Source organism: Natator depressus, chromosome 9 (genome assembly GCF_965152275.1).
Source record: "Natator depressus isolate rNatDep1 chromosome 9, rNatDep2.hap1, whole genome shotgun sequence".
Taxonomy (NCBI): domain Eukaryota; kingdom Metazoa; phylum Chordata; order Testudines; family Cheloniidae; genus Natator; species Natator depressus.
This window is the reverse complement of record NC_134242.1, coordinates 24,732,595-24,746,423: the sequence shown is the minus strand read 5'-3', so window position 1 is coordinate 24,746,423 and position 13,829 is coordinate 24,732,595. Positions and strand designations below refer to the sequence as shown.

General features: G+C 39.5%; 1 protein-coding gene across 7 annotated transcripts in view; it reads right to left on the bottom strand.

Annotated features, from left to right (window-relative positions):
• PLCH1 (phospholipase C eta 1) overlaps positions 1-13,829 on the bottom strand; it is a 166,474-nt gene that overhangs the window by 14,732 nt on the left and 137,913 nt on the right. For all 7 annotated transcript variants that reach the window (XM_074963720.1, XM_074963721.1, XM_074963723.1 and 4 more), the window contains 7 exons: positions 11,794-11,865; positions 6,678-6,772; positions 5,801-5,898; positions 2,719-2,898; positions 2,512-2,619; positions 1,561-1,685; positions 1,033-1,117 (listed from right to left, as the gene is read on the bottom strand). In XM_074963720.1, the coding sequence (XP_074819821.1) occupies positions 1,033-1,117; positions 1,561-1,685; positions 2,512-2,619; positions 2,719-2,898; positions 5,801-5,898; positions 6,678-6,772; positions 11,794-11,865 (763 nt within the window). The remainder of the gene's footprint in view (positions 1-1,032; positions 1,118-1,560; positions 1,686-2,511; positions 2,620-2,718; positions 2,899-5,800; positions 5,899-6,677; positions 6,773-11,793; positions 11,866-13,829) is intronic.

The window sequence follows — 13,829 nt, the reverse complement described above, 5'->3', positions numbered from 1 at the left end:
AGGAGCTTGACTTGTTTAGCCTAACAAAAGGAAGTCTATGGGAAGATATGATTGCTCTCTGTGAATACATCAGAGGGGCAAACACCAAGGAGAGGGAGGAATTATTTAAGTTAAGGGACAATGTTGGACAAATGGATATAAACTGGCCTTCAACAAGTTTAGGCTTGAAATTAGACAAAGGTTTCTAACTATCAGAGGAGTGAAGTAACTGGGTCCCATAACACAATTGTTATTGGAGTGTGGAAAATTCTGAGTCTAACCAGTTCCTAACTTGGTTTGGCTGGTCAATATGGACATGGCAAACCATGCCTGAATAACTGTATTATGTAGTGCCCTAGATTACAGCATAGTATGGCCCCATTTACATTGGTTGACCAAACCATATTAGCATGTCTAAGCATGGACATGTTTTACGTTTAAGAAATTTGGGCTAAACACAGTTTCTAACACACTTTTGTCCAAACCGTATCAGCAATGGCCAGCTGAAACTGATTTTGCTGGAACTGATGTTAAACACAATTTCTCAGAGTGATTAAAAACCTGTATAGGTGGGGCTTAAACCAAATGAGAAAAAAGTCCATGCAATCCCTGAAGGATTAGTAGGTCAGCAGTTGTCACCCCAGCATTCCACAGCTCGCCTCTGCATTGATCTAGCAATATGTTTTTCATTATTTGAAAATATGGTTGTACTTCATATTAAGGGTACATTTATAAATAACTTATAAAAGGCTAATAAATGATTAATAGAAGTTATAAGCATATTATAGACATGAGGAATATGTTTTACTGATGGTTCTATGTCGGTAAAGGTTTTATAGATAGTTACCTGCCCTTATTTTAAACAACTTTTTGACCTGTTTATTAACTGTTTATAAACTATTGATAAATATTGTTTTACTATAAAGTATGACCCAAAAAATACTATGTTCGTCACTCTTTGCGTCTCTGGTAAATTATTCTGTGTACCTCTAGTCATGCATAATTATTCAATAATTTACTATAGAAAAGAGGAAGGAGGGTACGTTATCTTACCATTGTCATCAACCACTCTGGTCTGGTCTTTACAGCAATCTACAGGTAACCCAATAATTTCCACCTCGACAAAAGGATCTATTATCTATTTTAAAAAACAACAATTTAAAAGCAACTCATTGTTATATAAACAGGATTATTTTCTATTAAACTCTCACATAAATGCACATTTGATTGCTAAGTCACTGCTCAGTGTGATTTTCCCAGTAGTGTGATTATGGGAAATGCCACAGTAGACTACGGTTTCATCACTGCTGTTTTGTGACACTGGGATATGTGGCTAGGTAGAATAAACTTTCAGATCAGTGCTAACAGCTAAAGAAATACTAACCAGCAGAATATATAGAATACAGGGATTGTGGGAAAAATGCAGATCTAATGTGCAAATCCTGAACATCTGAAAATTACTGGCATATTTTAATTTAAGAGAAAAACTCTCTTTAGAACAAATGCTGCCATGTCACTCCTAGGCATGCTATGGCAGCTATAGTGGAAAAAAAATATTTAGTATCACTCAAACTACTTTACCTCCCCTCTGTCTCCTAATACTGAATCTGGAGGTTTAGGTAGTTGCTGTCCACTAATGACTTTGAGAATAAGCTGCTTTTTAGAGTTGGCAGGAAGTGGATCACCGGAATAAGGGTTGAATGTACCTAGAAGTTTGCAGAGAATGAGAAAAAATAAAACCCTTAATATTAGAAATCCTATACAGGAGAAAAAAACAGAACTTCTACCCTCCCGAATGCATAGAATAAATAACATCATATAATCATATGCTTGACTGGGCCTCCAGTCTATAACTTAATTTCTAAGAATGACATTCGCCCTGATGCAAAGGGCTCATTCAAGGACCAATAACTACATAGGCCCAGGCCCATTTTACGAGAATGATCCTACCAGTTCCAGTGTTAATCTGGCTCAAAGAAATAATGTGATTTTAAAATGATGGTGGCAAAACCAAAACCCTAAACAAATAGAAATGTGCTCACTGTATGAGCATAAGGATAACTGACTCCTGTTCTAGAAATACAAGGACGCCTATTGATTTCAGTGACAGATCAGGCCGTAAAAGCTGACTGCTATGGGGTGTTAAGTAACTTCACCTCCCAAGTTGCTCAGGCTGGTCTACATTTTGTAGGAGGGACCCAGCATATCACAAGACTGGGTGCTAATAACTTACCTAGATTAACTCTGAGAGATCATATTAGAGTATTTACATATTCATAAAGTTGGCAGACATTTTTTAAGGTTGATAGCAAACACTGCAAATGTGCCTTTCATTAATCATTTAAAAAGTCAGATGCAAACCAAGTTAATTATTTTATATATGTGTCAAAAAGCTCCCATGCAAGTTCTTGTTTTAATTCCTTGTTTTATTCTAGATATTTAGCTCTAAATGCAAAATAATGGGAAACTGACTGCAAAGTCATTTTCTAAAATAACTGATATAATAATAATAAATGTGCAGTGTGACATTACCTTTGCACATCTGCTGAGGTTTGAGGACATACCCACAGTTGCCATTAATCCTGAATTTTGCTTGATTAACCTGCATCATGCGCCCATCAGACTGGTAGTTTAATGCCACTGTTGAATTAAGAGATTTAGGAATCATTGATAAGTGTAACTGTAACTTGCATTGAACATAAAGCCCATGTGAAAACATTACATACATAAAACACCTACCCAGCTGGCAACCAGCATTCCAGTATGGTATGGGGTTGAAATTGCTGGAGTCAATCCGATATGCAGATGGATAGATTCTAGTGAGCTGTTTCTGGTTGTAAAGTATAAATTGCTCAGACTTCTGCTGCACTACCTGGTGGGCCCTTGTTTCACTGAATGATAACACATTTCCCATAGTCCCTATGTGTTTATAGTTTAAAAAAAAAACAAGAATAACAACTGTGAGACAAATTGCTATAGTCACAGGTCAGTTACATTCTAGAGTAATTTGGACTGACATCAGTGGAGTCAGTCTAGATTCACAGATAGATTATCATCATATCTCTTACAGCTGGAGATCAAATGGAAAGGATATACAGTATAGCCACTAATTCCCATTTGGCAATATTCCTAAACTGTGTTGAGTTCAATAAAGCTGTTGTATAATGAACAAACTCTTTCCATACGTATGATTACGTTCTCCCTCATCCTACCTCCATATACCCATGACACCTTTCAGCTGCCTCCTGACAGCCTGCAAATCCCCTCGGGCTTTGACAATCCTCTTCCACACACCCCATCACTCCATAAATCACTGTATGGACCAGAAAGCTGGGTGAAGTTCAGCCTTCCAAGCCAGGGCCAAAGAAGAAGCTAGGGAATTCAGGCTCCACCATGTCTTGCTGGCACTGGAGTCAGACAAGAACATGGATGTGGAATCAGGAATGGAACTCTGGCTAGCAGGTTGGATTTATGTGTGGGGGTTGTGGAGCCCCTGGAAGGACAGATCACATAGACCTCAGAATAGCACTGCCTTGCTGTTGTGCTCTTTCTGTAACCTTTCCCTACCTCACCTGCAAGTGTATGCCACTAGGTCTTTCCTCTACAGGGATTTGGGCAAGGGCTGGAATGGGACGGAATGGACCAAGGCACCAACCTCCATTTGCAGGACTGTCCCTTGCTCGGCCTCTTGCTTTCCAGGCTTGTGTGGAAAACCAGGCAGGAGTCAATGTTAATTGAAAATGCATCATATCCTGGAAAGCCCCAACCGGAACTGTTGGTGAGAAGCTACACAGGACTCAGACAATGACAGCATGGCTAAAATCTTGCTCAAGCCTTGTAGCCAGGGGGAGAGAGTAATCAGCTCAGCCCCACAGAAAGTCAGCTCCTTCCTCTATGGATCTGGGGATGCCCTTCCCTGTGGATCCCCCAGATCCATGGGAGGAGAACGCCTATGCAATCCACAGTCTCCTACATTCATTCCACTAGAGGAAATATTTGCATGAAAGCTTGGGTTTTCGTTTGGGGCCTAAAACATTATCCTGATTCTCACTTTTCCCTAAGTCAGTAGGCATTGTCCTGTACTCTTACATAGCTTGTCTCTATGGCTGAAGTGCTTTTGAATGTAGGTTCATAATTCTCTGCAAAGTATTTTTTTAAAGCAGAAATAACCCTTGCACTTGAATTTGTTTTTTCTATCTTCCATATAGAGACAGAGACTCTAATTAAACAGAGCCACTGAGCAGTATCTGTCACTTTCAGATATTTAAAGCTGCTCAGTGGCATAATTCGTCTTTGCTTATATTACTGTTCTGGGAGAGTTGAAAAAGGCAGTAAAAATTGATACAGAAATTAAGACATGTTTGCAGCCAATAGAAAAGCATTTATATTCCTTTAAAAGAACAAGTGTTCACTTTCAGCACTTAGGAAATGAGGAGCTGATCTAAAAGACTAGACCTGTGACCCACAGCTAGACCTCTGACAGTAACCAGTACCAGATACGTCAGAAGAGGGTGTCAAAAGCCTTAGTAGTGATTGTGGAATAATCTGGTCATAGGACAAGTTTCTTCCAAGCCCTGTTAGTTAGTTGTTGTCTTGTGCCCTGAATCATGAAGGTTTAGTTCCCCTATAAAAACGTTTAGCCTATTGTTGAAACTGTGCATGTTCTTATTACTCATATGAACATCTAATCCTAGTAAAAATGCTACTAAGCTCTTGGACTCAACGACATCTTGCGGCAATGAGTTCCTCTAGTTTATTAGGCAATGTGTGAAGAAGTATTTTCTTTAATCAATTTTACATCTATTGTCTTTCAGTTTCACCAAATGTACTCAAGTCCTTGTTTTATGTGAAAGGGTAAATTGCAGCACCCAGTCTACCACCTCTATATCAATCACACCTCCGATTATTCATCTTCTCTCGAAAGGGACCCAGTCTTTTCAATCTTTTTTTAATGCAGAAATCTTTCCTCTGAGCATTTTTGTCTTTCTTCTGAGCTACAGTGACCAGGACTAAGCACAGTATTCTAGGTGGAGATGCCCAACATGAGAAACTCTAAAGGGGCCTGATTTTCAGAAAATACTAAGCATTCAGCATCTGAATGTCAGACCCAAAATTCACCCAAAACGACTAGTCACTTTTAGATTTCTTGGCCTGAGATGCTCTGTAATGCCTTTATCCTCCTTAATTACTCCATTTACTCACTGGTAGTCCGAAAGCCCATATATTCCCATACAAGCTGACATACACATAGAATTTCTTGTTTGTTTTTACATCTTTGGCTATCTGCTCTTCAAATTCCATCTTAGCCCTGTCAATTTCCATTTTCCCTTGTCTAATAAAACAACAGTAAGCTCTTTGGGGCAGAGACATGTGTACCTCTATACAGCACCTAGCATAATGGAGTCCTGATCCCAACTGGGGCCTCTGGGCACTACATAATATCAATATTAAATAATAGTAGCATACTGTTATAATAAAAGCTAAGATAAATCTCATAATACAGTGAAACTATACAAGCTTCTCCTGGAAGAGTCTGCATTCCCGGAATCACGCAGGGAGAAGATTACTAAATTATGAAACTCACAAGGAAATTGAAGAAACATGGGAGGGCACACTTCTCTGGGGAAGAAAAGGAAGGTGTTATATTGTCTTTCCACATGGACAAAGATAGGTGGCAAGAACTGATGAGCTACCTGGTCAACTTTTAAAAGTTCTCTGAAAATAGAGGAAACTTAAGACCATAGGCTTGTGTCCCATCCAAATATATAATCAAGTGAAATAACAACATTTATATAAGTAAAATCTACATCCCCAGTCTCACCATCATCTACTATATCTTGGGCTGCCACAGAGTTTGTGTACACCACTAAATCAGAAAGAGCACGGCACAACTTCATGGTTTTTCTCCGGCGGCCCAACCTGTTGAGTAACGTTATATATTAAAAACAAAGCCGATTTTTATTTTTAATACTTAAAAATTATTTAAATCTCTCTCCTGTAATTCCTTTTCACAACTTATCAAAAAATTAATTTACAGCTGAGCACAGTTATATCTATTTATACTATACTAACTATAGCTATTTCCTAACTGAAAGATAAGTTTAAATAGCAAGAAATAAAGGAAAGGCAACAGGCTTACTAAACAGGATTTGGGGCAATCTCTAAGATTATGGTTCATTCCAAACCCCTGTTTCTCTCTCTCTCTCTCTCTCTCTCTCTCTTTCTCTCACACACACATACACATTCTAGATATCCTGTTATACTAACAAAAACAAGGTGGGCAACCAGCTTTAGAAAAAACATCAGCAAAAGGGACATTTTAAATGCAATAAATGCATACTTGAAAATGCATTTATTCCATTCTCAGCTGTAATGAACTGGGAGAGGCTATGATGTGCTTTTATTCAGTCTATTTTCATGTAAAATTGACTCCGGCTTTTTTTCACTAGCAAAGTATTGCTGCACCATTTCTATTTAATTTAAGAGTCATTATTATTTGTATTTCACTGAAACGCCATGTAACTCAGTATTGGGATTTTATAGTTAAGGAAATACATTTCAACAATGCAGGCGACACAATAGATTTGCTATTGAGAACTGACTTAGGTCACTGAAATGGCATAAAGCATAATATGGACATTTAATGGCAAACATGTCTCTAGTTTTCAATGAAGTGAAAAATTGTGGGGATTTCTGACCTGTACAACTGCCCAGTTTCCTTTCCAGAAGAATTTTTCTGACATTCTTCATCATCAGATGTGCTATGAGATTTGGACCTTGATTTGACAGCTTTCTGTTGGGGAAATCAATGAATCCATCTGCCATGTAAATCTACCACACTTTACTGACATTAAATGGAGTTTAAGATGTCCCAAAGGTGCACAAGGTGACCTGACTGGTATTTTATATATCTCATTTCTATGATTAAAAAAAATAACAGATCTGGTTTCGATTCAAAATATGCAATGGCCATCATCTTACTGTCTCAGTGTAATGTATTAGAGAACATGGGGCTACATTCTTGCTGGCAACTCTGCAAATACAGTATAAGAGATGGGGTCAGCTCTTGTGCCCTGATTTTTACTCTCACAAAATCCAAGGTCTTCACACCCCACAGGCACTCTATGGATTAAAGCAGCAGTGTGGCAATCTGGGACAGGGTTTATAGGCATCATCCATGTGAATCCCACCTCACCCTTGGACCCACTATCACCTTACACTCCTCCTTCACTTGCACTATACTTTTGGTACCAATAACCTGCATGTGTGCTTTTGCAAAGGCTAATGAGGCCAAAGAAGAAGGCCAAAGAAGAAGCTAGGGAATTTTATAGGTGGGGGACAAAAATGAGGAGAGTCAACATTTGGCCTGTAATAAAACCAAAGTTATGACTGCTGTTTCCACTAAACTAGTATTGGTCATATTGGGTTTCTAATGTACCATAGTATATCTAATAACAGCAAAAGATCTTTAATAGACAGTAACACAAATACAAAATGCATTGCTTCCAGCTATGACTTCTGCGCCATTTATAAGAGAAGATTAACAAATGCATTCACAAAGAATTGAACAAACAGTCTCCAGGCAAAATTTTCAAACATCTTAAAGTTTGTTTCTGCTTTATGAGCCACACAGGATAGGAAAGGATCAAAAGATTCTAATTCCATACAATACACAATAAAATTTCTATCTACAATAAAAAGGCTAATATTTCAAAACAATTCTCTTTTCATAAGCATCTCTCTTTTAAATAGCAATAATGATTGCCAGCTGTAGCTTTTGTGATGCCAACAAGTAGCCAGTTTACTGAAAATATCTTCTCTACAGTGTAGTCTCTCCAACCTTTGATTTCAACATTCTTACATATTCAGTGACATTATGACTGCAGTTCAAAGAGCTCTTTAATTTCCCCTCTCAGTATTAAGTGGCTACTGTGTAAGTGAGAAGTCCTTTTCCTTTCTCTCGCAGATTACTCCTATTACATTCCATCTGAACTTCACAGATTTTATTTCATTTAATATGGTATACTAATAATGACCATAACTGAGTTGATCCTGCTGTCCTCAGTGCTGAAATAGAATGATCAACCCTTTTGTAGATTATGTATGCTGTTTAGTCTTAAATCTAGGGGCCTGGGAGTCTGTACTCCTGAATTTGACTTACAGCTCTGTCAATGACTCACTGAGTGAACCTGATGTAGTTACTTAACCCTGATTTCCAAAGTTCCAAATTTTCAAAGCATTTACATTTAATACACTTGTAAGTATCCTGATTTTCACAGGGGCTGTGCACACACAGCTTCCAATTAGGTCATTTATTTAGGAGCCTAAATTTAGATTTAGGTAGGTAATTTTAGGTACTAATATTTAAAAATATTGGCCTCAATCCCCTGTGCCTCAGTTTACCCTCTTTCACAGTGTATCCACTTAAAGTTACCCAGCAATCTGTTCTGTTGTGAGAATTCATTAATGTCTGCTTAGAGTTTTGAGAGTCTCAGTTGGAGGTCTCTGTACATGTGAATAATATTACTACTACATATCCTCCTAAGCATCCTTTTGGCTGCCCGCATGGAAAATGACAGTGTTCTAAGAGTTAAGTTATTCTAAGTCTGTCTTGGTCTGTCTGCAATAGTCATTAAAAATAATAATACTCTGCCTTATTTATTTCAGCAACGATAAGATCGCATGCCCTGATTCTCATGGGTGACTTTAATTTTCCTGATATCTGCTGGGAGAGCAATACAGCGGTGCATAGACAATCCAGGAAGTTTTTGGAAAGCGTAGGGGACAATTTCCTGGCGCAAGTGCTAGGGGAGCCAACTGGGGGGGCGCTTTTCTTGACCTGCTGCTTACAAACCGGGTAGAATTAGTGGGGGAAGCAAAAGTGGATGGGAATCTGGGAGGCAGTGACCATGAGTTGGTTGAGTTCAGGATCCTGACGCAGGGAAGAAAGGTAAGCAGCAGGATACGGACCCTGGACTTCAGGAAAGCAGACTTCGACTCCCTCAGGGAACAGATGGCCAGGATCCCCTGGGGGACTAACATGAAGGGGAAGGGAGTCCAGGAGAGCTGGCTGTATTTCAAGGAATCCCTGTTGAGGTTACAGGGACAAACCATCCCGATGAGTCGAAAGAATAGTAAACATGGCAGGCGACCAGCTTGGCTTAATGGTGAAATCCTAGCGGATCTTAAACATAAAAAAGAAGCTTACAAGAAGTGGAAGGTTGGACATATGACCAGGGAAGAGTATAAAAATATTGCTCGGGCATGTAGGAAAGATATCAGGAGGGCCAAATCGCACCTGGAGCCGCAGCTAGCAAGAGATGTCAAGAGTAACAAGAAGGGTTTCTTCAGGTATGTTGGCAACAAGAAGAAAGCCAAGGAAAGTGTGGGCCCCTTACTGAATGAGGGAGGCAACCTAGTGACAGAGGATGTGGAAAAAGCTAATGAACTCAATGCTTTTTTTGCCTCTGTTTTCACTAACAAGGTCAGCTCCCAGACTGCTGCGCTGGGCATCACAAAATGGGGAAGAGATGGCCAGCCCTCTGTGGAGATAGAGGTGGTTAGGGACTATTTAGAAAAGCTGGACGTGCACAAGTCCATGGGGCCGGACGAGTTGCATCCGAGAGTGCTGAAGGAATTGGCGGATGTGATTGCAGAGCCATTGGCCATTATCTTTGAAAACTCGTGGCGAACGGGGGAAGTCCCGGATGACTGGAAAAAGGCTAATGTAGTGCCAATCTTTAAAAAAGGGAAGAAGGAGGATCCTGGGAACTACAGGCCAGTCAGCCTCACCTCAGTCCCTGGAAAAATCATGGAGCAGGTCCTCAAAGAATCAATCCTGAAGCACTTACATGAGAGGAAAGTGATCAGGAACAGTCAGCATGGATTCACCAAGGGAAGGTCATGCCTGACTAATCTAATCGCCTTTTATGATGAGATTACTGGTTCTGTGGATGAAGGGAAAGCAGTGGATGTATTGTTTCTTGACTTTAGCAAAGCTTTTGACACGGTCTCCCACAGTATTCTTGTCAGCAAGTTAAGGAAGTATGGGCTGGATGAATGCACTATAAGGTGGGTAGAAAGCTGGCTAGATTGTCGGGCTCAACGGGTAGTGATCAATGGCTCCATGTCTAGTTGGCAGCCGGTATCAAGTGGAGTGCCCCAGGGGTCGGTCCTGGGGCCGGTTTTGTTCAATATCTTCATAAATGATCTGGAGGATGGTGTGGATTGCACTCTCAGCAAATTTGCGGATGATACTAAACTGGGAGGAGTGGTAGATACGCTGGAGGGGAGGGATAGGATACAGAAGGACCTAGACAAATTGGAGGATTGGGCCAAAAGAAATCTGATGAGGTTCAATAAGGATAAGTGCAGGGTCCTACACTTAGGATGGAAGAATCCAATGCACCGCTACAGACTAGGGACCGAATGGCTAGGCAGCAGTTCTGCGGAAAAGGACCTAGGGGTGACAGTGGACGAGAAGCTGGATATGAGTCAGCAGTGTGCCCTTGTTGCCAAGAAGGCCAATGGCATTTTGGGATGTATAAGTAGGGGCATAGCGAGCAGATCAAGGGACGTGATCATTCCCCTCTATTCGACACTGGTGAGGCCTCATCTGGAGTACTGTGTCCAGTTTTGGGCCCCACACTACAAGAAGGATGTGGATAAATTGGAGAGAGTCCAGCGAAGGGCAACAAAAATGATTAGGGGTCTAGAGCACATGACTTATGAGGAGAGGCTGAGGGAGCTGGGATTGTTTAGTCTGCAGAAGAGAAGAATGAGGGGGGATTTGATAGCTGCTTTCAACTACCTGAGAGGTGGTTCCAGAGAGGATGGTTCTAGACTATTCTCAGTGGTAGAAGAGGACAGGACAAGGAGTAATCGTCTCAAGTTGCAGTGGGGGAGGTTTAGGTTGGATATTAGGAAAAACTTTTTCACTAAGAGGGTGGTGAAACACTGGAATGCGTTACCTAGGGAGGTGGTAGAATCTCCTTCCTTAGAGGTTTTTAAGGTCAGGCTTGACAAAGCCCTGGCTGGGATGATTTAACTGGGAATTGGTCCTGCTTCGAGCAGGGGGTTGGACTAGATGACCTTCTGGGGTCCCTTCCAACCCTGATATTCTATGATTCTATGAAGTAAATGGGGCATCCAACTGGCTACATCCAATTAGAATAATTAGTTGAAGTAATTAAATTATTAAAACGTTTTCCACTCCTCAGTGTAGCCAGTACTTTCAGTTTTTTAGCAACTGATTTCTTTATCTGGCATCCCAGTACAGAGCATTTATTCTCTCATCGGTGTACATGGGATTCTAATGTGTAATGCCCATTAGCGTGTATGTTACTTGTAGAAATCACCTGTGTATTGAATGGACAGAATTTCTTATTGCTCACCTTTTAGTTCCCTGAAAAACAAAGATTGTGAACATGTGCACTTAGCTAAAGCAACAACAACAACAACAAAAACCTACTAGTTTTAAACCAGTGCAATTTTATGATCTAATTACAAATTGGCTTGATTCTCTTCTCCATTATACTACTTCCACACTAGTGTAACTTCACTGATTTCATTTGAATTAAACCAGCATGATTAAATGGAGTTATTCTGCCATAAAAATGGTATAATAGATTAAAGAATCAGATCATGCAACTCCACAAAAATTCAGATATTATCTGAAATGCAATTAAAAACTATGAAAAATTACACTTTTACAAAACAGAAGTATAGGACCTGGTTCTGCCATGGTCATTGAGTAACCTCTATTTATTAAACCTTAGACAAACAACAGATATGAGACACTGCAGTTCCACCTACCTTGTGTTTCCCAAAATTGCCCATTAATGAGCGGCTATGGGATTTCTTCCCACTTTCTTTTGTGTCTCGGTTCTGTACAAAGAAAAATGCACAATGAACATATTTTTCAAGCCACCTCAGGAAGTGTCTTTGTTCTGTAATTTTTTTAAGTTCGCTACAATCTTTAAAAAGATGTATTTTTCACACTAATATGCATTCTTGTATGTGACACTGCTATTAAGATAATATAATAATTACAGGGGGGGAATAAGAGTGAAAGTGAAGCTGTTGAAGCCTAAACCCAAAATACTTAGCTTTGGATGTAAACTTAAACCTGCATCTGTAATACAGGGTTTTTCTGCTGCTTTATACTATTAATGACTTGGCAACCACTGATGGTAGGGAAAATGTACAAGTAGTAACCCAACAGCATTTTAAAACTAACTGAAGACCAGAAAACAAGAACAGAAGGAGATATTCTTTCTCATAAGTGCATTTTGATGATGGGAAATCAGCAACATCATCTTTATTCAGGCTAGCTGATGAAACCTCATTTTACAGACTGAATGTGATGGAGGCCACATTAATGATTAAAATAGGAGAGATTCCAAATTTCTCTCTGCTTTTCTTTTAACAGACAAAAATATTCCTCTCTCCTCCACCTAATGCCATTTTCCTAACTATTGCTATCACTTCATCATCAATTGCTTGCTGTGAATAGATGAAGAAGCACATAGCGGCCATTCAAGAATTAGTGGATTCAGAGGGACACCATACAAATAGATGCTCCGAGTACAGAAGGCCACAGCATGATCGATAACAGTAGCAGGTCGTTAATGGAGAGCAAGCTTGATTTTTCATTTTATGCATTTCTAGATCAGTTGATCTGCCATGGACAGTATCGCATAGGACTAAATTACTCCTGTTCCTAGTTAAACCATGCAAGTCAAGAGTAATTCTGTTCCCATATGTAAGTAAATCAGGAGTCACTAAACTGAAGTCAATGAATTACAAATATGCAGAAACAGTGGGCTTAATTTTTCTCTCTGTCTCAGCAGCTTGTGTCACCAAATATACTTCTGCAAAGTGAGTGAAGAGTGGGTGTAAAATCTTACCACCAGTGTAAGTGAGTGCATAATTCTGATAAGGTATCATTTTACAGCCACAGTGCATATACTTTGCACAGGTGTACGTGAAGACACAAGCTACAAAGCACTGCAGATATAGTTCCTCTAAATGAGATTAAAATCTGTCCTAATAGATTTTTAGATTTTTTAGATTTTTTTAGATTTCCTAAACCACAAAGAATATTCTTGACTTAGCAACTCCATGGTTATCAGTAAATTCTGAGGATTCTGAATGGTTAGGCAATTCATTACATAGTTAATTTTACTCAGGCTAAGCATGCTTGTGGACTATCTCGTTTCTCAAGCAGCCTCTGAAACAATTATTACCCAGGTGAGCAGGCAACACATATGTTACATTATCTAGAGGCTAATGCTTTTTGCAGATGCCAGTAATGGGGCCATTTGCAAGCAATAAGTACATGTTTTAATGAGGTAACAGCAGGGTTGTGGGGTCCCTTTAGCAAAAGGAAGAGATGAATCAGCAAGATGTCTCAGGAGTTGAATTGAAATCATAAGGAATGGAATCCAGATGGACCAAAAAATAATACAAAAATCCTGCAGCATTTGAAAGTGTAGATAAAGGACACATTAAAAGGTGAAAAAAAATGGACAGGTGCAGAGTTTGTTAGGCCACCTGAGTTTCACTTGTATAGAAATATCCCCTGGGACATCAATTTGATGATCACTGGCAGTATCCAGTTTTGTTGTTGGAAAAACACATCCCTTCATCTGTCTGAAGAGCTGAAGAGAAACCTAAAGATATTGAAAATATTCCCGCAACATTTCACAATGTGAATCCAAATAGTTCCAGTTATTCAATGTGCAGCTATGGGTTGGGATGTATTTTTAATTACCAGAATGTTAGAGGCATTAGATATTTTTCTTGGCTCCAGACAAGGTTGCTAATTGTATGCATAATTTTCATACATT